The sequence below is a fragment of the Trachurus japonicus genome, chromosome 4 (assembly GCF_045865225.1).
Source record: "Trachurus japonicus isolate A0001 chromosome 4, Traja_1.0".
In the NCBI taxonomy this organism is placed as follows: Eukaryota; Metazoa; Chordata; class Actinopteri; order Carangiformes; family Carangidae; genus Trachurus; species Trachurus japonicus.
The window spans coordinates 27,950,975-27,977,978 of NC_140910.1; the positions used below are offsets into that span (position 1 = coordinate 27,950,975).

The 27,004-nt window shown below is 42.8% G+C and overlaps 1 protein-coding gene across 2 annotated transcripts; it reads left to right on the plus strand.

Moving 5' to 3' along the window:
• Nucleotides 1-461: 461 nt before the first annotated feature.
• mylk4b (myosin light chain kinase family, member 4b) lies at nt 462-26,628 on the plus strand. Of its 2 annotated transcripts, none has more exons than XM_085775075.1 (13): nt 462-789; nt 18,142-18,223; nt 19,494-19,887; nt 19,970-20,196; nt 21,657-21,762; nt 22,559-22,652; nt 23,520-23,629; nt 24,389-24,530; nt 24,629-24,699; nt 24,782-24,910; nt 25,007-25,238; nt 25,327-25,375; nt 26,021-26,628. In XM_085775075.1, exons 1-12 carry the CDS (start codon nt 655-657, stop codon nt 25,369-25,371), a joined length of 1,767 nt encoding a protein of 588 aa, XP_085631201.1. In that variant the 5' UTR covers nt 462-654; the 3' UTR covers nt 25,372-25,375; nt 26,021-26,628. The 2 variants fall into 2 exon arrangements, with proteins under 2 accessions (XP_085631201.1, XP_085631200.1); XM_085775074.1 differs by lacking the exon at nt 462-789 and adding an exon at nt 15,593-16,331.
• The last annotated feature ends 376 nt before the right edge of the window (nt 26,629-27,004 follow it).

Below are 27,004 nucleotides of genomic sequence, written 5' to 3' on the forward strand. Positions count from 1 at the left end.
GCTTTAAAACTTTACAGTCGGTCACTTCAACACCTGTTTTGCATCTGTCCCGTGCAGAGACAAACTTGGCATCAGCCGCACAGATGCAGGTGTTTGTTTACATGTGTGCGTGCTGGTCCGGCCATTTGCCATTGTGTGCATCTGCGCACAAATGCGGCTGTTTAAGTGACTGCCTGACTGACACATATACTTAGTGCTGTGTCTGAAGTTAAAGGATACTGCAGGGGTCTCGCTGACACGCCGGCGGCAGCAGCACAAGGCATCTGATTCTGCGTATTGCAACGACACCCTGAACCCTACACCACCTGTCCAGCTCTCGTCTCCGAGACGGCATGTTCTCTCCTTTTTGGTCGCGAGGTGGGAGGCACGGAGGAAGCCGGGTGGTGGGTGAATGGGTGGGAGGCCCGGGTGGGCGGGGGTCTTGACGGCACAGGACTCCTGTTCCTGTTTTGAGTCCGTATAGTGAGCAAGAGATTGAGGATTCGGTCCAGAGCTGCAGGAGGCCGACTATTCGATAATCGGCACCCGCTGATGTCGCCACATGTCAACAACTTGCTGCTCGCCGCATGAGACTCCATCGCCGCAGGAGGCAGAGAGGCTGAGATAAGACAGGCACAGTCTGCACAGGTGGACAGGAAGAGGAAGACTTTCATCATGGAGAACTTCCTCAGGGACAAAGACATTTGGATATTAGGGAGCGTGTGTCTGGTGGCCACTTTCCTGTGGAGACGGCTGTGGAAATTATTTTCAGTCAAGAGGAGGGGAGGGACCACGCAGTCAGACGTACAGGTAACACGGCGAGGAAGGAGCTGGTGTTTAATGTGAACAAGTGAATCTGGAGGTGGAACTGGATGTACAGAATGTAAAGAATCAACGTATTGTTGTTTATTGTATTCAGCATCAGATGGGTTGATCTGAATAAATGAGTGGTGATGCCTCCATACAGGTTCACTGCAGGTTAATATGTAAGTTAGCATCCAATCAATGCTCTGAAGCTGCAGCCGATTCTGACTGTGAGTCAAGATGACAAGAAGAGAAGTGGGTTCATAATTGTTCAACTCAACTTATCAATGTAGGGCTACACTGCCCCTGAATGGAGACATTTAGTCTTTGAGACCGTGCAAGCAGATTTGCACATATGCAACCCGTAAATTTGCTTCTTTTTTCTTTAACGCTGGTGAAACATGGAAGAGGCGACTCAGAGAATCTGTAACCTGTCATTACAGGTGGCAGACCACTGTGGGGATCATGAATTTAAAAAAAGTGAATATTTGCTTTGCAAGTCCATTTACATTGTGCGACGGTACATTTTCTGCTTGTGCTCCTAAAATTTTTAAGTTAGGGGGCCACTGTGCTCCGAGTAAAAACAGTGCAAACAGTGACTAAAGTGATGTATGCATTGAGATCCATGTGAACGGGGGCAGACATTTTGGTCCACATTTGAAAACTGTGGCGCACAAACATTGGTGCGAGTACCTCCTCCTCCTCAGGTGCGAGTGTGAACGCAGGACGTGATCATCCACAGTGACACACAGACGATATATTATAGTAAAAAACCATCAATATGAAAGACGTGGTCAGATGACTCATGAATCTCCAGGCTGTGTGTGACGTGCACCGACCAGGCCGGAGTGTTTGACCCCCCGTATTGAGGGGATCCGGTGGCTCTGTTTCTGCTGTGTGGGGCGTTTCGCTGACACAGTTTGGTTCCACCTGCTCCTGCCCCCCTTCTTTAGAGAGAGGGTTTGAATTGTAAATCAATACAAAGTTGTTTCAAGTGATCACATTAATCCAGTGATGAAACACATCTATGCTGATGAGAACGGCCTCTTCCAGGGATGACCACGCTCATCGAGCATGAAAGCGATGTGAGTCACATGCTGTGTGGCCTTTTGCAGTCACCAGGTCCAACACCTGTGGAAAAGGTTTTGGGGTGAAGTGTTTGACAGCACCTTTTTGAAGGATGTCGTTCATCCTCCACTCGGTTTTAAAATCACAGAAGCTGTGTTTGCAGTAGGCGGTTTCTGTCACCTATGTGAATATGATGGGGCAAAAAGCTGCAGGCCTGCATTATTAGCCGTCTGAGTGTAAGAAACTAAGGAAACTAACCATATGGAGAACAAATACTATGTTCTCAGAGCACTTTCTATTTAATGAGAATGATTGAACATTTAGGATCGAACTGAAAGTGAAGGAAGTTGCTTTTTTATTGAAGAGATTGAGTCGTTAAATGACCATCTGTCTTGCAATTATTCATGTTTCAAACCAGCTATCTATTTAAATTCTCCAGTTTTTGCACTACATGTGATCTTTTAACAAACAATCAGACTGAAAGCAAACAAGTATACAGTATTATTATAAGTTGTACATTTTGCAAAGATCCTTTCATTTTGAAACACTAAAATATCATTAAGATTTTTACGTTTTATTGTTCGATCTGTTAACTTTATACTCTAAAAGACAAATTTTCTGGACTTTTGTTTATAATTGTAATGTTATAAATACATTTTATCATTGCATTTAGGTAAAGCTTTAACTCATGGAGCAGAGTCAAAGCTGGTGTCACTGCATGTAAGCAGATTAATCATTATATTTTAGTGAGGACAGAGGAATGTTGGAGCTCAGTGGTTTCATCTGTGGGACAGCTTTTATTCTGAGGTTTCTGGTAATATTGTCCAGAAACAGACGCCCTCTGTATGACATAAATATTTTTTGTGTGTGTGTACACGGTGAAGCTGTTTCGCAGAAGTGCACATGACATGTTACTTTTACAAAACCAGCACACCGACAATAGTCTTTGGCGAGTGGAGCCGTATTTCATCCAGTGCTGTCAGGTGTGGTGTGGTCAGTGGAAAAGATAACGTCATCTAATATGCGTCACGCACTTGTCACCAGCAGTGACATCTAAATTCTATCCAACACTACACTACTTAACTCCTCCACCCGATCCAGACGGGCCGGTGCTCTCTACGCGACGCATACCGTGTCCAGTATAAACCAGTTTACTACGTTAACATAATCCATCTGGAGGAAAATGTAATTGACTCCTCATAAAGTGTGAGAGCTGAGGTGCTTTTCAGCACTTAAAGCCTGTCACTGTCAGCTCAATGGTTTCATTACTCTTCTCGTTGTCTCTGCTGGGAGTCGGCTGATTACAACTAGATTTACAGCTACATCTGTTCATCATTTCTACTACCTGAACTGCCATCCGAGGCTCAGGTGGTAGAACAATGTGCTCACAGACCCCACGGTCGCTGGGTTGATTCCTGGCTCCCCCCAAAACCCAGACTGTGTCAGGAAGGGCGTCGGGTGTAAGATGCATCTGTGGCAACTGAAAGACAACAACAACAAAAACAATGTCATTTCCATGACCTTTGGTCTAAAACTATCAACATGTCATCAGCTCAGATTTTAAACCTGTGAGGAAAATAATACATCAGAACCAATCTGAAGAGATTCAAACATCTGAACTTTGAATGAGTCTAAACTTTTTGAGCAGGTTAATCTGGTTAAAGTGAGATCTGTCCAAGGTGCTGAAACAGTCCTGTCCCTCAGTTGACTGCATTTCCTCACATTAAACTCTATTTTGCTGTGCAGCATGTTCAGCTGAACTGGGAGCATCCTCTCAACTTAGTTTGAGCTGTGCACAAAACACCAGCTTGCAGCATCCTGTTAATAATATAATGTATCACAAGAAAACAGAAAATGACAGTGCTGTCAGTAAAATGTAACTCTTCTGTGAATGTTTGAGAAAGTGTGAGCCTAAGATCAGACTAAGATGCCCTTGTTTTTGATTGAATGAAAATAAAATAAATTATTTCAACTGCTGCTACTCTTGTCCTTTCAAAAGTAATTTCCTATTATATTAAATATATGTATAATACATATGAAAACATAAGTATTTTAATAGAACTAAACATAGACTGAGAACTTGTGTAATTGCATCCGTTTCAATTAATTAGTAAATCAAGTAAAAACAACCACTAAGTGATGGTCAAGGAGAGTTTAACTTACAAGTTAATGAAGGGAGATACTGTAATCAAACAAATGGTTTTGTATGAGGCTTGAAGAGAGTAAACTGTAGCCTGTGCTAATGCGCGTGAGCATGACTAATGTGAGAAGGGCTTCTCCTGCCTCACATTCTCACACTCACAGAGCTCAGACGAAATTAGCACACAAACAAATGGAGGAGGGGGGAGAAGAACAAGAGCCAGTGCCGGTTCCACGTGACGGTTCAATCATTGAGAAACACAGAGTGGGAACCCGGCCAGGTTTTTGTTTTGTTTAATGTCCACTTAAGGCAGAGTTTCTGCAGGTTTCACTGAGTGCAGTTGAGGACTTTTGAATGACATTTCATTTCCTGATTCACAGTTAACTTTAAAAATGTCAACAGAGATCATATAGCTTTCATTCATTACTGTACCAAGTACTTTAATTTACTGACTCAATGGGTCTTGTAAACGATATTACATTTTATTTTGAAACTAAGCTGCATCATTAACTTTTAGTGCATTATTTAACCGATGATAACTCACCATGTCACAAGGCAAAAGGCGTCTCAGTCTCAAACGGGTCTCGTGAACATGACAGTGAGTTTGGTGAACTTCAGTGGCCTCCTCCTCACTCTCCAGATGTGGATCCAGTGTAAAACCTCTGGGATGTGGTGGAACGGGAGATTGGCAACTTGAATGTGCAGCTGACAAATCTGCAGAAATGGCGTGATACAACCATATCAACATGGAGCAAAGAGCAGAGGTATTTTTGGAACATTTTGTGGAGTCCAAAACACGAAGACCTGAATGTAGGTTGAGAGCAAACCGGTGAAATATCCGGTGTTCAGGGCTGTGTTCCTAATAAAGTGCTTGGAGAGTCTATGTTTACAGTTGATAGTGGAACCACCATGTTGACCTTCTGCACTTGCACATAATAACTGCCTCTACGGACACCATGGAATAAAGTTGTATTGAATTTCAATACAACTGAATTGTCACTATTTTTGCTCACTGCATAGATTGTCAAAGAGTCTGGATGGAAAACTGCTCCACTAATAAAAGTGTAAATACCTGTGGCCTATGATAGATATTCATAATACAAATATATCAAATAGCAAAGTGAAATGACGAGTGAAAGGCGTCTCTCATAGTGATGAACTTGCAGGGCATTATCACTTGATCCTGCAGCTCCACCTTGGCTTTACAGAGCTTTAAAGTGGGTTTCACCTCTGCTCCGATCCATTCAGCCTCTCTGACCACTGTCTTACTGTGGTTTTCAGATAAAAGGTCCTGAACAATAAGGTATTTATCGCAGGTTGCCATTGCAAATAGTTTGAAAACAGGTTTGACATACTACCAGAATGAAAAAAGGTCATGATTTCACAGTCTCACTTTATCTCCACTGCCCCCAAATGGCCAAATCCATGTACAGTTGAACATCTGCAAGTCTCACTATGTGATCAGACCTTATTACACTGTAAATCTAAATGCTGGGGTGAAACTAAAACAAACCCACTTTGTTGAGTGGTGCCTTGGCCTGAATTCTGGATGGAAAACAGAGGCCTGTATGATTAAAAAACACGAGTTGAAATGTAAGCTACATGTCACATTCATAAACTTTAATCCTCTGCCATCCTGGCTCCCTGTTTTCTCCCTCTGTCTCGCTCTGGTATGAGGACTCCAGAGGAATGTGCTGTTTTCGCCCGGACTCCTCCTGCCTTCTGGCTGGTGTCCACTTTCAGCACATTTGCATAACTCATTACCAGCACAGTGCTAATACAGAGCGGCGGGGGCCGGCCCGGGCGCAAACACACAAGCAAACACGACTCATACGCTCATACAAGTACAAGCCTTTCTTAACTGGATGTGGTGAGCTGCAGATGTGCATGTACGAGGCGTGATTTATCACTTGTGGTCGAGGCTAAGGCCACTGAAATGCCTCCCTTGGTCCTCCCTCAATCCAGAACCTGTCAGCAGGATGCCGACAGGTAGGGACAGACAGTTAAGTTTAGACTGGTACGTTAAATTTATCATCTGAGCGTGGGCTGGACACCTGCCTCCATGTGGCCGTTTGCCAGTAAAGCAGCGATTACTGTCACCTGCAACTGTAACGATGTTCACGATCAAACCCATCAATGCACCTGCCACCTGGCAAACGGCGTTGATGTCATATCACAGCTCATGACTGTGGCTGTGCTGCAGGTGCAGTGTAAGAAGAGCTCAGGTGTTTCAATGTCATTAGATGAGTTGTTGAAATACCTGGGAATATGAATGTGCTGTGAGAAGAGCCAGGCGCTGATGTCTTTAACACAATGAAAAACACGTGAGCAGAAAGAGTTACAGTCGTCTACTAGAGAATAGGTTGACTTCGTTGTTCGATCTATTTTTATTGTGACCTGCCAAAGGATGCAAATTAGCTTGTAGCTATAATCTGGTGCGGTGCATCAAATGGTGACTTATGTTTTAGCTGTACACTGTCCCTTTTTAAATAAAATAAAATTGAAATTATATTTATCATTTGTTCAATATAATATCAGAAATGAATGAAAAATCACACCACACAGTGTCACAAGGCCTAAGAAGAAAGCCTTTCTATCTGAAGACCCATGTGGCTGTACTTGAATCAATATTCTGTCAGTCAACAAATTACTCAAGTTATTGAAGAACAATTAGTCTTAGTGAACTAATTACAGCCAGCACTTATAGACTGTCAGTGGCAGGTAAAAAATAATGATGAGAGTGTAAATTTTAATGACTGTAGTGTTGTTGTGTAGTGAAACTCTAAGTGAAATGAACAAGTTGACAAGAGGCTGAATTTTTTTGCAATAACCATAACAATGTATAAAATATATAGGCTACAACACCAATATATGATTCGATGTAGGCTATGTATTGATAGATCCTAATAAAATCGTCAATTAATCAGAACCACTTTACAAAACACCTACACACCTAATACGTAGCTAACAGTAGGGTACTGTGGAGCCGGAAGTAGCTACTCAGAAGCACCACAGCGTACTGTAGTTTGTGACGTCGGAAGAAAATAAAACGAAATGGAGCAAAGACATTCAGTCAAATAAACACGTCGGCACCGGGAACAACACTAACCTTGGTGACATGAAGCAGTTTTCCCTTGGTGAGTAGATTTCCAGTGAAAAGTGTTACCGTAGTTAACTTGTGCTACTGCTAGTAGCTAACCAGCAGGCACGAGAGAAGCTAGCCATTATCTCTGTCGTCAAGGTAACTGCGTGTTCACCTGTGTCTGTTCCTCGGGCTGTCTGTCTGTCTGTCAGCACTGCAGGATTAGCCGATTTGCACCGAATTTGTTGAAAGGAAGGAGAATAAAACAGATTTTTTTTTTTTAAATACTACATTTTGAGGCAGATCCATAAAGGTAACTATTAAAATACTTTTTTCTTATGAAATCTGGTGTATGTGATGTGAAGGCTGATTAACTGATAACACCTGAGATAATGAAATACAGTTCAGCAGCAGCACAATCTCTACATCATACGTTAATATGTTTTAAGTTTAATTAGTGCCTTTCTGGCTGAACATTATAATCTGCATAAAAGATTTTATTTATTTATTTGTTTTTGCAGGAGCTAGGCCCATTAGTCTGCAATACCGTAGTTTTAGTTTGGTGAATAATAATGTGTGTGTTTATAAATGCACAGGTGCACACATGTAGCCTAATACATTTGCATTTTAATCCAGAAGAGACACAATCTGTACTTGTATACAGTTATGAGCAAGTGAGGCTAGATCAGGGCTGGATACACCCCCCCCATTGGTGCAATAGGTGGGCTATAGCCTACTCACTGTATAAAAAATATTTTGTATGTTGCTGTATTGTAGTTAAGTATGTCATGTGTGGACGTACCTGTGGTTGACAAAGAGGTCGCACAACTGCATCTGTTTTCTATCTGATGTATCTAAATAATAATAATTGCATGGAACAATGGTTTTCTGTTTTAAAGATAAGTGTAAAACACTGTGGTACACTCTACTGAACGTTAAAAACCTCTAACCAGTGATAGGAAGTGTCATTTTTTAGAAAATGACGCATTTAAAAAAAAAAATCTATATGATATTTAAGGTTTACAGCCTTCTTATGTTGAAAGTTTAGAGATAATGGATGGAACTAGACTGAAAAGACGTTGAACTGAACCCAAGGCCAACATGGAGTCAAAGATATTTGACTGCAGCCTGTGTTTATGATCTGTCATCATGTAGACACAGTAGATCAGACATGGCAAACATTGATGAGTTGGAGTTGTGTGATTATGTGCAACAGTGGAGGGAGGGAGGATGGGAGGTGAGTGGGGGGGTGGGGGGTTGGGGCAGTAGGTCGTAGTTGAAGGTAACCAGAGAGCAGCTGAGTGTGCTTCTCCTGCAAACTGCTGACAAAGGGTGTTCTCCTGTTACCTCCACATTCCCAGGTGGTCATCAGCTGGTTGTGTACAACAGCCCAACAGTCTGTGGTCCTCTACTCACATCTAGTGGCAGCAGGACAGAAGTGCACTGTCTGAACAACATGGGCATTGTTTGGCTTCATTAATGCTATTTAAATAGACAATTGCAATTTCACTGTGGATTAATTACAAAAAGCACTCAAATATTTTACTGAACAGGTAGCAATACCACCCGGACAGAAATACTCTGTTGTGTTGATCAAAATATACTTCCAGGAGGATCTCAATAAATTAGAATATCATGGAAAAGTTTATTTATGTCATAATTCAATTCAAAAAGTGAAACTAATACATTATATAGATCCATTACAGACAGAATGAAACATTTCATGTCTTTATTTATTTGATTTATTTTAATTATAACGATTATGACTTACATTTAATGAAGATGAAAATCTAAAAAAAAATCGAACATTACAAAAGACCAATTTTAAAAAAAGCATCTTTACTGTAATATGGAAATGTTGGCCTTCTGAAAAGTATGTCCATCTACACTCAATACTTGGTTGGGGCTATTTCAATCAGACTATAGGAAATTGACTTTTCTAAAATATTCAAATTTATTGAGATGCATCTCTATATTGAAGCACCAAAAGTAAATGTAAAGCAAATGATTAAATCATGTCAAAAACATTCATATTTTCAATCCATCTGCCGTATTAAACATTTTTATTTATCAGACTGCTACACTGTGCTGCTGACACTAAGAAAATGTGAAAAATGAGACTCCCCCTCCCCTCCCCTGTTTAAATTCTCCTCTAAGCTCTGCTGGGGGTTTATGTGGATGTGTTTTGGTCAGTGTGCTTTGGGGCGCTGGGATTGACAGTCATTTCCTGGGGGTCAGAGGTCGCCCATTTATCCTGAATCCTCTTTCAAACGGCCATGGTCCCGTCACGCCCAGTTGTCTGCATGTTACATCACAAGCAGCAAACTTATAGTAACCTCGGGAAGCTTGGTTTGCTTCTATTTAGGAGCGCGCATACTTGTGTATGTAGCTTATGTAACATACAATATTTACAGGCCTTATTGCGCTCCCTGGCACACACACACACACACATATATGTAAGCGCACATTTTGCTGACGTCATTCGGCCACTTCTATTCCATGAAAGGAATTTTTTTTAGTGTCTATCCGAGCTCATAACAGAAGGAGCTGGATGAACGTTATCGCTGCAGCTGAACTGTGAAAGAACAGACTGTCATCAGCCGCTGGTGACACAAGTAGGTTTGTCAGATAGAAACGCAGCAGGTGGACCCACAGAGATAATGTGCGGCCTTCTTTCCACTGTTATGTACTCACCATGCAGACAGACAGACATTCTCCACCAGCAATAGAAACAGCACCTTGGAATAACAAATGGATCCATCGGTAACGAAGCCACATTACATTGTTTTGGCTTCTAGTAAGGGTGTTTCCAAAGATTGTGCAGGTTGAAAGTTTCTGTATCTTAAAGTGTGTCCAAGCAAATTTCCGTCGGTAGAAATTGATAGAAGAATACATAATATTATTGAATGGCCTCCTCACTAAACTTATGTACTGGGTCATGGGTAGGCTGTACAGTGTGGGAATAAAGGTTGAATTTAATACAAACTGTCTCAACATTACACTTTATATAATTCAGCTATTTAAAAAAGAAAGAAAAAAAAACAACAACGTCACTTGTGTAGTGAGAGCATGATTTAAAAGATATTTAGGGGTAAATTAGGGTTGAAAAACTTCAGAACCAGAATTCATTGTCCTGGCAGATAAATTAGTTTTGAGGTCAGCTGCAGCACATTACTGCATAAGACAGTATAATAGCAATGTTAAAATCAGGGCATCAAGGCACCTATGGCACACTTATATCACATTAAAAGACCAAAGACCTGCTAAAAAATACACTTAATGACAAAAAAAGCTCTCATGTTTCACATATTTCACCTATTCCACACGTGAATCAGAATAAGAATCAGAAAAGTTTTTATTGCCAAGAGCAGTAAAGGTCACCCAACAGCACACGAACTTGATGTGGTGTCACAAAAGGTGCAAAAAATAGTAAAAAGTAGCGATTCAAAAATAAAATAGAATAGAATGATTGGAGCAATAGCAGAAATTTTTTTTTTTTTTTTGCCTTATTTACAGTATGGTCAAAGGTCATGTACAATTAATTCATTTGAGAAAAACATTTAAAGGCCTGTTACCTATAAAAGTCTCCATGTGTCTGGTCAGCTGTCTCCAGTTGACACTGTGCAACACATCAATGACAAGTCAGTGTAGGAGGAAAACAGTGAGAGCTGTGTGCAAACTCATTCATGCTTGGATCATGTGTTAGTAGCTTGTGTTACTAGCTGCACATTCACAGACACGGTCATTTACAGTGTATTTATAGTGTTTTTTAGTGTTCAGTGTTTTGTTATGAAAGTGAAACCTGCTGCTGGAGGTTGTCCGACTTTAGACCTATAATGAATACAGTAATTTGAATGAATTTATTTTTGGTGTGTGGGGCAGAGTGGAGAGTCTGTCATGATGATGGTATGGAGAATCCTTTGTGGGCAGGGATGCCAATAGAGAGGGAAACCCTGGATGATTCGGGGGCCCTGCAGAGCTGGACCGGGGCCCCTGGAAGATGCCAGAGATCAGAGAGCTGCCTGCCACAGAGCTGTTGTCAGGTCAGCCAAAAGTTCTGGTCTATTACTGGGCCGCCCCCCCCCCCCCCTCTACCCAAACCCCCCTCCCCATGCACCCCCTCCTTATTATATAGTCTGTCTGGTTTGAGAAGCAGGCACAGGTTCAGCTCGTGAGTCTTGAGTTCTCCCAAATCCTCCAGATGAATCAGATTTAGGTCAGAGGATCAGGTTCTGAATGGACTGAATGCCCTAATATTTCAATATTATATTTTCATATCATATTATGGGATTAAGGGATAGTTCAACATTTTGGCAAATTGGCCCATTGCCATAATCCCTATAGTTTTAGGAGTAGGTTCGTTACCTTTAATTGTTAAAAGCTATTTTTAGAACGGCTGAGCTAAGGCATCAAACTCATCAAATACACAATCCAACAACTCCAAAATGCTCTCATGGAACAAGTTGTGACCTACACATTCACCACGCTATGAGATAATAACAGAACGTTACGAGACTGAGTTGTTTTAGAGGTAAATGCAGAGACTGCTTGCCGAACAACTGCCCCTGTGCATCAGCGGTTTTGCATGAATTTACCTCACAGGTCACAACTTGTCCACCAGAGCGTTTTGGAGTTGTTGGATTGTGTATTTGATGAGGGAAACCAAGAAATCCCATTAGCCTCTGTAGCGTAGCTCTGAGCAGCTCACGGCTCTGCTCCGCCGTTCTAAAAATTGCTTGCACCGACAATTAAAGGTAACGAACCTACTGCTATGACTATAGGGATTATGGCAATGGGCCTGAAAGCAATTGTCCTAATTGATCTGACGAAGAGCACACTGCTCTAAACGTTGTCCTTTTTTATAGTCCTCCAATAAATTTTTGTATATTTGGGAGCTCCTACAGTGTGGCGAGTCCTCTCTTATCTTTAATGGGCCAATTTGCCAAAATGTTGAACTATCCCTTTAAGATTGTTATAGGTAAATAAATTGCATTGGGAATCAGTGGATAAACTCTCAGCTTCCACATTCGTTTGATCTTTTTCTTGCCAAGTTACAGTAGTTAAAAGTGGACTCTTGTTTCATCACAACAGCAGCCACATGTTTGCTGCATGTCACGCAGTCTATTATTGTGGCTCGGCGGAATAAAGCTTGATGTTTAACCCCGTGATGTCAGATTAATGGAGCGTCTCTGGCGTTTGAATAAGCATTATGTATTGTCTGCATCTTCCTGCTGAGTAACTCTATCCCTGGTGGTGGTGAGAGTGAGGGCGGCTGCATGCATCAGCCTCATTCCTGGACGCTGCTCCTATACCACACTGGCTCTCATCTTACCATCTAACCTTTTCTGACAGGGAGGGGGGATTTTAGAGACTGTCCAACAGGGTACAGTTAAACCTCCCTCTGCCCTCCAACCAGCACCCTGCTAAACTGTCAGTCACCTAATCTAGTGGTTATAGTAAACGCTCTAATGCTCATGAATGAGTCCTGATATAAGAAAATAACAACAGCACGCGAAGTAGATGATGAGTCCATAATTATCTCTGCCTCACCACCAGCTGTACAACTTTTTTTATATACCTTCACATGTCTACACAGTAAAAATGAAGCAATGAAGAAGCTGGAGATAAAAATATTTTGGTTTTTGTGAGAATCTGGATCATGTCTGTGTGATATAGTTTTTTTATTCTGATCAGAGCATGTCCAGAATTTAATCCTATGGTCACACGTCTGCATGTTGTAATATCTGCAACAACAACATCTCCAAACTCTCAGGGCTTCACAAATGAACACAAACATTTGTGTGGGTATACTGTAAAGTAAAGGACCTTAAACGTATTGATCTTATCAATATTAGTACGACATAAGTGGATCTATGTTTGATGTAAAAGGAGGTCACTTACAGAGATAAGCCCACCCTGATGTGGACGAGGTTTGGTTTGGTGTAGTTCCTTTGGTGCTGTGGCATGACTCTGCAGTATTGCTGCTCTAATATTTATTGATAGTCAGTTAGAGTAGTTTGAGTCAATCAGAGAGAAATACTTTCCATATCCATGTGTAATGTTTTGTGTGCAAATGTGCACATAAAAGTGATAAAAAAAGGACAGTTCTCTCAAAACACAATGAAAGTCTTATTCATCTTGATCCTATTCTTAGTCTTTCTCTCCAAGTAGAGCATTTGATTTAGAACCCACCCATACGTAGTATTTAAATAACATTATATTCTATATAAATAGAATAATATTTTTATTTGAAGTAATCCACAGGGGGAGATGATTGGTTGGCCAATAATAGTTTTCAATCTGTTCTATTTATATTGTAGGTTGGCCTATATACATTTATAGATACAGTATATACTTTATTTATCCCCCCAGGGGAAATTCATGAACTATATCCTAACTATTTCCTTTCATTTGCAAGGAATTGTTTCTATGTTGAATGTCTTGTTTTGGGCCACTTTTAGGTGACGTGGCCCTTTAAATCCCTAGAGAGCTGCTGCTGCTGCTGCTGTTGTTGCTGTGTCGTGCTGTGTGCCGAGCAGTGGAAATCAAAGGCCGTGTAATAATGTTGTTGACCAACCAGGTCAGTGTGGACAGTGATTTCCTGACCAGTGATCTCCTTTGTCCGTTGGCTGAGGAAACATGCGTTTCTATAGTACGTGCTGTTCTCTGTCTGCACTTGCCCAGTGTCCTCTTTCATTCTCACCTTAGCTGGTAAATAGCCACCGGGGAGACGAGTGTTAAACCTGAGAGCTGACGAGCTGTCTGTACTGGGAACAGTGCGAGGCACAAACAGAGTATAGGTCAGGTTTTTCCGGTGCTGACAGATGGGAGCCAGTATATAGACGCTGGCGCTTTGTCGCCCTGCCCACTCCAGATACTGTTGTCCTGAGACATGGGAAAGTTTGGGGTCAGCGTGCACAGCCGGACACGTCCCAATAAGTGTTAATCGTGTGTGTGTCACTCTGTTCATGTATATCAATGTTTGTGTCGTGGGAATATCTGTGTCAGTCTGTCCTCTTTAATTCTTTGCCACAACACATGTTGTACAGTAAGTTTCCTCTCCCACAATCCCCCTCTCCTCTTGTATCAACAGATCGGAGGTGTCAGTGGTGTCACCTGTTTCTTGTTTTCCTCTGTTGTCTTCTTCTCGCTCGTGTTGCACGGACACAGAGCCTGTATTAAGAAACTCACCGGATCTTTCCAAACAGTCGAGTCAATTAATATTTATACAGTGCCAACTCAGAGCAGAGGTTATACAGTATGAACGCACTTGTCAAACAGAGCAGGGCCAGACTCGGGATGAACAGACGTCTGCCTTGACCAGTTGGGTTGGGATGGATAGAGAGATAGAGAGAGAGAGAGCAAAGTGATAGTAGCAGCAGTGACAACAATAATAACGTTAATGGTCACGCTAAGGTTCCTACTGATATAAATAATAATTAAAGATAAATATAGTCATAATATTTTATTATTATTATTGGCTGATTCCTAATTAAAACAAACCGTTGACATTCCAGATAAAAACCAAAGTTAAGCCTCCTGCAACAAAGAAAAAGTTTTAAAGTTATAATCTTTTACTTCGGATTCAATGATCCATGGCTTCTTTCAACAAAAACTTCATTCATTCATTCATTCATTCATTCATTCATTCATTCATTCATTCATTCATTCAAATCTGTGAGGAAGCTCCCTATATCATATGTAATACACTTAAATATAGATATATAAATATAATGTGTATATATAAAGGACAGTGAGCCTACATGAGAAAATGTAGATATGCACAACGCAGATAATAATGCTTTCAAACTATAAATGTATTAAATATTCTGCAGAGGGAGCCATTTGGTAGTTTTCCACTTACATAAATTCATCATCAGACATAAAGATAAAGTCTGCAGTTTACCTTTATTATGCAATGTTGTGCTGTTGACGCATCTGTTGTGTAAAAAAACAAGTGAGATATGAGAACAGAGCGGCATTTTACGATGTTCAGAAATACCCACAATGCTTGTGTCTTAAACCGAGGTCCTGCTGGTTAATGGAGCTTCTATGCGGCCTTGCACACACTCGCACCTGTCACCCGACTTCCTATTGTGGGGCAATGTGAAACCCATATAATTACATATAGAAGATGTGTTTTAGAAAAGAAAAAAAAAGTACAGTTTAGTTGTTGTAGCTGTTCATATTTTGACAAGCTCTTCGTCATCAGACTTGTGTATCCTCTGTTCTTGTTTATTGGCCCAGACGTTTTATTTGTCTTACTTCTTGCGGCGTCATATTTCAGCCCCAGATTCCTGGGATTCTGACACCTGACTGAAGGGGCTTTTGAAGTGTCTCAAATGTCACATAGCGACCCTCCCCAGCATCTCCCTCCCCAACCCCCCATCAATCCCCCGGCTGCACACCCGAGCCCTCAGCTCTTATCACTGGCCACTCAGGGCCTGACGTCCAAAGGGGGCAGGGGTTTTAATTTGCAGTATTGCTATTCTTAAAACTCAACTGTATGGTGCTGCACTGAGGGAGACATCTCTGTTCTCCCTCCTCTTCTCTTCTCTTCTTCTTCTTCTGCCGGTGGCTTTTGTTTTGTGATATGATTTTTGTTCTAGTTTCCATCAAACCTGCTTGAACTTAAAGTGACTAGTTGAGGATTTTTTTTTTATTTTTTTTTTGCTGCTGTTTGTCTGTAAATCAGCCATGAGCTCCAGCTTGGTCAACTCTTTAGCCAAGGTTTATGATCCAAACCCTCTTCACGGTCAGAAACCCGGTGGAAGGAAGTTGTCTCTCAATGGATCAGACAAGTCCCACTTTACCTCGCCGCCGCCTCTGTCCTCTTCCTCGGTCCACGACGCCGCCGCTCTGCGCTGCGTCGAGAGCCGCATGGACTCCCTGAGCTCCCAGATGGAGCGTCTGCTCAGCATGCAGCAGGTCGTCCTCACCCGGCTGGACGGCCTGTCCCAGGACGTCAGGGGCATGGGCCGGGACTTGGCCTCCATGCGCGAGGAGGGGGGGGGCCACCAAAACCACCACCAAGGAGGGGGGCGACGGGGGTCCGCGGTGGAGGCGGCGTGCAGGGAGCTGCGTGGCGCGGTGGAGAAGGCCGGCGAGCGGATGGAGAGTCAGGGCCGGCGGCTGGACGGGGTAGAGAAGCTGGTGGAGGGCACGCAGCAGGTGATCAGCTTCATCGGGGAGGTGGTGAAGAGCTCCAGGCTGGTGGAGCTGCTCTTCAGACCGCCTGGACACAAGGCCAACAAGAAGGTGAGGAGGGGCTTTAAAGGGATAGTTCACCCCCAAAATTCAAATTTCACTTATTACTCACCCTCATGTCAACTAAGAGCTGTGAGAATTTTCAGAGTCCTCCGTGCCTTCTCTGAGTTACGGGGGGCTCCGTGCATCAGTATTTATCCATTAATGGTTGTCAATGGATACCAACTTTCTGCGTCCAAAAAGAGACACCAAAAAACATCCAAATACCTCCATAGTGCTCATCTGTAATGTCCCTCTTGTATTGAAGCCCCGACATGAGAAATTGACCCCCCCGTAACTCAGAGAAGGCATGGAGGATTTTGAAACTTCTCACAGCTCTTAGTTGACATGAGGGTGAGTAGATAATGAGTGAAATTTGAATTTTGGGTGAACTATCCCTTTAACAAGAAAGAAAGAAAGAAAGAAAGAAGAAGAAGAGGGGTGCCCCAGAATCAACACTTTTTTTTCCTCCTTCACATAGATGTTTCCATGTGCAGCATTTGAGGAACCTGTAATGCAATATTTCCATAGCGGTTCTATTACTGTGCGCTGCTATGTGTTGTTAATGGACACATAGGCTACTAGTGAGGGGTCTGATTGCATCGTGATCATTTGCAGCAGTTGTGTTAAGTGCTTTCTGAAAGGAATCCTCTTGGTGGAATAAAATCTGACCCGTTTGCTATGATGACATTATTCAAAAGTTTATAAAATACATTTCAGGTCTTTTTACATGTGCGTAAAAGCTGCTCCTCGCTCCTCTTACTTCTGATACGGCTCCATGTGAAGCTATTATTAGTTCTGCTGCACTGCAACAAGTGCTGTTCTGTTATGTTAAGTAGTTTTCCCTCGTGCTGTGATTGTCTTTTTTGCCTCGGAGGTGTCAGACCGAGTTATCTTATCCAAACCAGGTCTGTATCGGCTGTGGGCTGGTCTGCAGCTGCACACGGGCTGATTAGTGCATAGCTCAGCCCTGTTCTGAGTAGGTGACATGACTGCAGTGATTGATTAGACGGACTGGTGTCCTTGTATGTAACCACCACACATAGTCTGCATCACATTGTGCATGCATGTTATTCTTGATGAGTGGAAAAGTATGGAGAATATTGTGTAGTTTTTACTGCTGTGTGTGTGTGTGTGTGTGTGTGTGTGTGTGTGTTTGTGTTTGTGTGTGTTTGTGTGTGTGTGTGTGGTTTCTGCTGATTCAGACACTGGGATTGTGGTTCCGTAAACAGATTTATTACATCAGACAGTTTCTGTCAGACATGTTTAAATGGCAGAGAAAGAACCCGTGACAGGGATCATCTGAATCTGTTCTTCATTATTGTGTAAAAACACCAAATGCCCCGCCTCCCCCTTCACTCCCGTGTGTATTATGTCCTTTAATCACTACAGTATATGTGGGAAAGTGTGAATGACACTGCTTCCTGTGCCGGGTGGCGTGTCATCTGCCACAGATGATATGTGACCTTTTCCTCGTTTGCGTGGAGGAGGCATCCGTCCCGTCCACAACATCAGACTTGAGTTACGGGGGCAACCACAGCAACAACACCAAAACATTTTGGCTTGCTGTCTGACTATTGTGTGTGTGCAAATGGAAATAATCAGTGTGTGCAACTCTGCTGCTGTTGCCATCAGAAATCAGACGCCTGGCTCCGTTACCATAGAACTGACTCTGACAAGTGAGACTGAATTGCTCTAAATATGAAACGTTGTTTTTTTGTCTCCAAGTCACTTGGTGCATCCAACCCGCTTTGTATTTGGATGTAACATATAAATTATGTCTAAAGCTTGATCTCTGTTTGTTCTTCTCTTTCACAAAAAGGCAAAGGATGACAAGGACAAAGCCAAGTTGAGCCTGAAGGGTTTGAAGGCCCAGAAGAAGAGGAAGCCCCAGGACACAGCAGGTTAGTTATGTAACATCTTTCTCATTGTTAAAGGGATAGTTCAACATTTTGGCAAATTGGCCCATTGCCATAATCCCTATAGTTTTAGGAGTAGGTTCGTTACCTTTAATTGGCGGTGCAAGCTATTTTTAGAAGGGCTGAGAGCTACATTACGGAGGCTCATGGGATTCCTTGTTTCCCTCATCAAACTCATCAAATACACAATCCAACAACTCCAAAACGCTCTGGTGGACAAGTTGTGACCTGCACATTCACCACGCTATGAGATAATAACAGAACGTTACGAGACGGAGTTGTTTTAGAGGTAAATTCATGCAAAACCGCTGATGCGCGTTCCTGTCAGGGGCAGTTTTTCAGTAGGCAGTCTCTGCATTTACCTCTAAAACAACTCTGTCTCGTAACGTTCTGTTATTATCTCATAGCGTGGTGAATGTGCAGGTCACATTTTGTCCACGAGAGTGTTTTGGAGTTGTTGGATTGTGTATTTGATGAGTCAAAACATCCAATGTAAAGATGAGAGACTATAGACCATAGTGAAGACTAGATGGTGTCCAGCTCATTACACACTCAGACATCACACACATTAAACGGTAGCAGCATTCACCACTCCAAACACTCATGCAATGCATTGGGTACATAAACACGGTGGCAGCACTCACACATATAAATAGTCCTCTTGTTTATTGTGGAGCATTAATAAACGCATTCCTATGGTGTCCCTGCGAGCTCAGTATTGCTGCAGCTGTAAAATAATAATAATAATAATAATAATACACACAAAAAATTACTTATTAATTTGACAACACATTTGCTGCAAATAATGTAGGAAAGGAAAAGTTTAATGAATTAATTAAACGTTTTTAGAAAGTGATAACCCTTGGTAATCAATGCCCAGTTGTTATTTTTGAAGTTAAATAACAACAGTGCTTTAGTTCACTTTTAATGTACAATAGTTTTGTTGCTATTTATTGCTAATTTTAGCATCCTCACTTTTGCTAAATTGCATGACTTAGTAGATCTAAAACTCCAGCTGATACTGAATCCGAGGGTCATCAATCATTAGATTACATTCAACTTCACCATTTTCTTTTTTAATTTTATTTCAGGGAGGAACATACGAAATTCTAAAATATAAGACAAAATAAGAACATCTGCACAATGGATGTCACACTTCCTCATTTTTCCATGAAGATCTACTCACAGCAATTTTCAGTCCAAATTTACCATTTTCATGTGACGGACTGTGATGTTTTTTGTTTTCCAACTCCAGATTCATCATCCCTGAACGAGCCCGTGCTGCAGGAACAAGTGGAAAAGCTCAACAGGCAGAACGCTGAGTATTCCCACGTTAACTCGGAGGCTGAGGCCCAGAGGGGGGAGGACAGAGGACGACAGGAGCCGGCAGAGCTGATCCTAGAAGGTCCGGACGTCTCAGCCACCAAGACCGAGGAGAGGAAGAAGAAAGAGAAAGAGGAGGACGAGGAGGAGGGGGACATCTTCCAGGACTCAGAGCCCGAGGGAGACGAGGAGAAGGGAGAAGATGTCAGCGCAGAAAAAGTGGAGGATGATGGGAAGAAAAGGCATAAAGGAGAGACGGCGGAGTCGGAGAAGTCCCAGAGCGTCATCACAGATATCAACACGACCTCGCTTCTTCCAAAGGAGAGGTAGTTTCTCTACACAATCACTGTCAGACACTGGATTATATTTTAACGGTTTTAAGTTCAACCTTTATGAATGTGTGTGCAGCCCCGAGGAGGCCGGTGACGTGGCCACCTGCAGCAAACGTCACGTCACAGAGGAAGAAAGACTAGTGAAGGATGACCTCAAGAAAAGTCGCCTGGACAGTAAAGTGGAAACGGCTGACGGGCGGGTGGTGGAGGGGGGCGAGACCACGGCCTTAACGTCTGAAGAAGCTCAGAAGACAGAAGCAGAAGAGGAGGAGGGAGAGTCGGCAGTGAAAGAGTTTATCATTGGTAAGAGTTTTTTATCACGAGTTAGGCTCAAGTTTGTCAAATCTTGATCTTAAAGGTGTACAGAAAAGAAAACTGAATTTGAGCCCACTCTGGATCATAAAATTAATGTGATAACTCATCTTTCAGACGATGTAGGCCAAACTTTGTGCAAAATTCTATTTTTGAGTAAATCCGGGATGAAAGTGTGTATTTTTTTTTTCGCATTGGCTAATGCAGGCGCACAGATTATACGTCAGCCTGTACACGATTCACCAGCCACTGATATTGGATCCGTAATCCGTCATTCAAACGTCTGAGACACGCACACACACACGGAGCTCGGGCTCGCCCCAAGCTTTGAATATCCCGCCCGCTCGATAACGACCAATCAAATTCGTTTTCCTTACTCGGGTAAACTCGTGTTGCAGCTCGTGACAACTCGGCGCGACAAACAGGACAAACGGCCATTTCTGTACACCTTTAAAGGAGAGCCGCTAGCTGCTCAGAGCTACGCTACGGAGGCTCATGGGATTTCTTGGTTTCCCTCATCAAACTCATCAAATACACAATCCAACAACTCCAAAACGCTCTGGTGGACAAGTTGTGACCTGCACATTCACCACGCTATGAGATAATAACAGAACGTTACGAGACAGAGTTGTTTTCGAGGCAAATGCAGAGGCAGCTTGCTGAAAAACTGCCCCCGATGGGAACGCGCATCAGCGTTTTTACATGAATTTACCTCTAAAACAACTCTGTATCATAACGTTCTGTTATTATCTCATAGCGTGGTGGATGTGCAGGTCACAACTTGTCCACCAGAGCGTTTTGGAGTTGTTGGATTGTGTATTTGATGAGTTTGATGAGGGAAACCAAGAAATCCCATGAGCCTCCGTAGCGTAGCTCTGAGCAGCTTGCGGCTCTGCTCCGCCGTTCTGAAAATAGCTTGCACTGATAAATAGAGGTAACGAACCTACTCCTAAAACTACAGGGATCATGACAATGGGCCAATTTGCCAAAATGTTGAACTATCCCTTTAACCATTAAAAACCTTTATTTTTGTGGTGCCAGATGACACATTTCTTGTGAAAGACAAAAACAAATCTCCACTAAAACATATTTTTCTCATAAAAGTTGGATGTGAGGACTTTTGACAGCTGTGGTTGTGTTTGCCATGAGTTCGTGGTGAACTTCTGTGGTTCTGTGTTTAGACTCAACTTAGTTGTTAGTTGTTGACATTTGACTTTTTGTCCCTTAGACTCCGCAGCAGATCCAATGTCATAACACCAGGCCTTGCTCAAGCGTCACTAACATGACGCTCAGCACAGCTGGCAGAGCAGATAATGAGACGCTGGCATGCTGCTATTTTGATCCTCTTTGTTTCTGGGGCGGGGGTCCGAGGTCCCTGTTTCACTTTCTACATGCAGCAATCCCCCTGTTCTCTCTTACTCATTTTGCTGTGATTTGTTTTCTCATTTCAGACTCCAGCCCTCCTCCGTTAGCACCGTTTGACCACCGCATCGTGACGCCCAAACCCCATCAGATTGCCACCTACTACACCATCAACAGGGATGAAGTCCTGGGAGGGTGAGTGACAAGGAAACCCAGCTATCCTCCTGACAGCTCGCAGGAGTTTTATTTCCAACGCAGTTACAGCCACAGACACTTCAACACATCGGCCGTCTCTAATAAAATAACAGAGGATCTCACACCCGGTGAAGTGACGCCTAATAGTTTTTTTCCAAGACCTTTTTATTGCCCCCCTGAAGGGCAGATGATTGGGAGCCTCCAGAGGCCCTTGGGAAAGAGCGGGCTTCTCTGATGTAATAGGCCGCTGCTAAATCCTGCCTCTCGAACTGGAGATTACCCCTCAGCACGCAAGCGCATTTCTAAAATTGCTGACATAATGGCACAGTACAGAGCCCTAATTACTGTGTGACTGCAGGATACCATTATAATGATCAGTGCATGTGTGTGTGTGTGTGTGTGTGTGTAAGGGCTAACGATTATTCTCAATATCAATGACAGAGTTATTTTTTTTAACGATTTATCGATTGTTTTATGGTTAGTAAAAAATGTCCAAACTGACATAATAAAGCTGGTTTTCTCTTCAGACTAAAAGCCACAATTCAAATATACTTAATTTATAGCACTATAAAACAGAGAAAAGCAGTTTGAGAGGTTGGAAACAGTTGAAATTTGATTGATAACAACTCGAAATCTTAAATGATTGTTGATAATTATCTGTTGAATCCTTTCAGCGTTACATAAGTGTCATTTCACTCATTTAAAATGCAATTTCAAAGATGTCTCTTCCTCTATTCTGCCACTTGTGTGTGTGATTGTGCGTGACTCATGAGTGTGTTTGCTTTTCTTTCATTAGGGGACGTTTTGGTCAAGTCCACAAGTGCATCGAGAACTCATCTGGTCTGACGTTGGCTGCCAAGATCATCAAAGCCAGGAGCCAGAAAGAGAAGGTGCGGTAACGATCGGCCGGTGGATGCTGCTGAATATGAAACAGAATCCACGGCGCTGCGATGCCAGCTTCTCCAGACGCTCTAATGGATGTTTACTTTTATCATTGCTAAGCACCATAACGGATTAGATTTTCTTAAAAATAGCCGCCGGCTCAGCAGCCTCAGAGTAGGGTGGGTTGGGGGGGGTTGTGCATGTGGTAATTTGTCTGCCTCATTGTGTGTTTCTTGCTGTGGGTCATCATCAGAAAGTGATGGAGAGGGAGAGGTCAGATGTCCGTGCATAGCTCTGTGGTTACATTATCATCTGAGATATCCACAAAGCTCAGAGCCGACAGAAAGCCCACCAAACACACGGCCAAATCCTCGCGGCCGGCTCATGTTGCCGTCACTGATCGACCGTGCGTGTGTGTGTGACAAAACTTCCAGCCAGTCTGTCTACTATTATGTGGGATCGGAAACTATTGTTGCTTATATTTAAATAAGCACCATGTTCTACCTGTACCTCTTTGTTTAGCCCTCTGTCCCCAGCAACAACTGCAAATCTAATCTAATCTTATCCAATGGAGTCATAGGGAGGAGTGGAAACAGAAACCACAGGGGTCTGTATGTTTGCGACATGTTGAGCTCATTTTAAGGTGGATCTGAGGTCGTCACAGGGGCGGAGCTATGGGTGGGCCTACCCAGACACAGGCCCACCCAGTGACATTCATGGAGAACAAAAAATAAAATCAATTTTTATCAAAAATAGCCTTTCTTTTAATATATAAAAACATTTTTTTTAACAAAGCATCAACACAGTAGCATACGTCTATGATTTTCCAGTGTCTGTGTGTTCATCTATTTTCTGTTATTGCCTGTTTGTCTCAGGACGTTGTGAGGAACGAGATCCAGGTGATGAACCAGCTGAACCACGCCAACCTCATCCAGCTGTACGCCGCCTTCGAGTCCCGCCACGACATCATCCTGGTCATGGAATAGTAAGTCCACCTTAAAGGGATAGTTCAACATTTTGGCAAATTGGCCCATTGCCATAATCCCTATAGTTTTAGGAGTAGGTTTGTTACCTTTAATTGTCGGTGCAAGCTGTTTCTAGAACGGCGGAGCAGAGCCGCGAGCTACACTACGGAGGCTAATGGGATTTCTTGGTTTCCCTCATCAAACTCATCAAATACACAATCCAACAACTCCAAAACGCTCTCATGGACAAGTTGTGACCTGCACATTCACCACGCTATGAGATAATAACAGAACGTTACGAGACAGAGTTGTTTTAGAGGTAAATTCATGCAAAACCGCTGATGCGCATTCCCGTTGGGGGCAGTTTTTCACAAGCAGTCTCTGGATTTACCTCTAAAACAACTCTGTCTTATGACGTTCTGTTATTATCTCATAGCGTGGTGAATGTGCAGGTCACAACTTGTCCACCAGAGCGTTTTGGAGTTGTTGGATTGTGTATTTGATGAGTTTGATGACTGATGAAATCCCATGACCCTCCGTAGCGTAGCTCTGAGCAGCTCGTGGCTCTGCTCCGCCATTCTAAAAATAGCTTGCACCGACAATTAAAGGTAACGAACCTACTCCTAAAACTACAGGGATTATAGCAATGGGCCAATTTGCCAAAATGTTGAACTATCCCTTTAACCCCACCACCTGTATATATAATATGTGTGTTGAATGGAGTCCCAAGCTCTTCCTGGCCTGTTAACATGTGTTTTCTCTGCTCTCTGTGACTTCAGTGTGGAGGGAGGGGAGCTGTTTGACCGCATCATCGATGAGAACTACAACCTGACGGAGCTGGACACGGTGCTGTTTATACGCCAGATCTGTGAGGGGCTGCAGTACATGCACAAGATGTACATCCTGCACCTCGACCTCAAGGTAACCCTGAGCGCTCGCTTTCCTTCTTTCAGCACCAAGTTGATCAATTGGACTCTTTATCTGAGATTGTAAATTGTTTCTCTTTTGTTCTGTTTCAGCCTGAGAACATCCTTTGTGTCAGCAGAGCTACTAACAAGATTAAAATCATCGACTTTGGCCTGGCCAGGAGGTAAAAATCTCTCTGTGAGACTTTCACATGAGGACGCTCTCAGTCCCAGATCCGTCTCTCATGGCTCTGGTGTCTCTGACAGGTATAAACCCAGGGAGAAGCTGAGGGTCAACTTTGGGACGCCTGAATTTTTAGCTCCTGAGGTCATCAACTATGAGTTTGTTTCATTCCCCACGGACATGTGGAGTCTCGGTGTCATCACTTACATGCTGTACGTTCACAAACACATAAATTCACACATTATAAAGGCACAATCAGTCATTTTTTCCCCCTCTTGACCTTTGTTTGTTTGTTTGTTCCTCTTCAGGCTCAGCGGTTTGTCTCCGTTCCTTGGCGACGATGACAACGAGACGCTGAACAACATCCTGGCCTGTCAGTGGAACTTCGAGGAGGAGGAGTTTACGGACATCTCCGACGAGGCCAAAGACTTCATCACTCGTCTGCTGGTGAAGAGCAAAAGCTGGAGGATGAGCGCCGCAGAGTCCCTCAGGCACCCCTGGCTGTCAGACCGGAGTCTGCACTACCAGCTAAACCTGAAGGTAAAACACAGATTCACTTGAAAACAGAGTCGCAATTTAAAGAGTGAAATGATGCACTGATTGGTCTGATTCTTTCTCTTTGCTGCAGAAAAACAAGTGCCACTCCACACATGCTCCCTCTCCAGAGAGCTAAACAGGTGAGATCAGTTTTTTAAAGGGATAGTTCAACATTTTGGAAAATTGTCCCATTGCCATAATTCCTATAGTTTTAGCAGTAGGTTCATTACCTTTAATTGTCGGTGCAAGCTGTTTTTAGAATCAAACTCATCAAACTCATCAAATACACAATCCAACAACTCCAAAACGCTCTGGTGGACAAGTTGTGACCTGCACATTCACCACGCTATGAGATAATAACAGAACGTCACCAGACGGAGTTGTTTTAGAGGTAAATACAGAGACTGCTTGATGAAAAACTGTCCCCGACGGGAACGCGCATCAGCTGTTTTACATGAATTTACCTCTAAAACAACTCCGTTTCGTAACGTTGTGTTATCATCTCATAGCGTGGTGAATGTGCAGGTCACAACTTGTCCACCAGAGCCTCCGTAGCGTAGCTCTGAGCAGCTCGCATCTCTGCTCTGCCGATCTAAAAACAGCTTGCACCAACAATTAAAGCTAACGAACCTACTCCTAAAACTATAGTGATTATGGCAATGGGCCAAAATGTTGAACTATCCCTTTAACCTGTTGATCAATCAGTCAAACTGAAGCATCTCTCTGTGTCTGTTCCTTGTGCCACCGAGCTACTGACTAATTCCTCTTGTCTGCTTCCCTCCCAGAAACACTGTGAGGCCCCCAGCATGCCTTCTGACAATGTGGGGCCCCGGAGCCCAACACTGGACCAATGCTGCTGTACCTGTATCTGCTACTGGATAACTACTCTCTGCCTCGCAACCTCATGTTAGCTCAGCAACGCAGCTCGTACTGTAGCTCCGATCTGAACAGTGTGTGGCACACTGGGGGAAAAACAAAACAAAAACTGACTTCTTTTTTTTTTTTTATCGCTGCCATCGATCGAGGCCCAGTTTGGTTTCTGTACCGACCCATGAGGAGCACCAACCTTCAGACTGAACCAGACTGGACTCGAGGTTTAAAAAAGATAAACAAAAAAAACCCCCAACTTGTATCAACAATGGTGAATCCAGAATAACAGAGACTAAAAAGACCTGCATCACTTGTCACTTCTACAACCTCTACATGTTGTTAACACTGCTGTTCTGTGATCAGTTTGTCATGTCACCCTGGTTTGTTGCATGCTTTTGCACTTTTTTTTTTTTTTGGCTTATTTCTCCAAGATTCAGCAAACAACTCCACAAAATCACAACATATTTTTAACGGATACATCATTTTTCTTTCTTGAAATTTACAAGTCTTATAGAAATACACTCAGACATGTAGAACTGAAGTGGATGTCACACCCCATTCATTAATTTATTTTTGTATATAAATAGTATATATATATATATATATATAAAACGCATCACTTCTGCACGCCCCCCCTGTTTCCCTAAAGTGTGAGAATATCTCAATGACCGGATCCTTCCTAGTTTGTGCCACATTCAGTTCAGACCCGGACCCGCCTTCTTGTTTGCATTCATGCCGCTTTTTGCTTCGGCAGTTTGGAGTAGCCCCGTCACCTTCCATGAAGGCACAACGAACAACAGAATACTACCTATGAATGGTTCATGTTTATGACTGAAGTGGATTCTTATTGTTCATTTATTTACTGGTTCAGCACCAGACTGTACTTGAAGTGCAAAGCT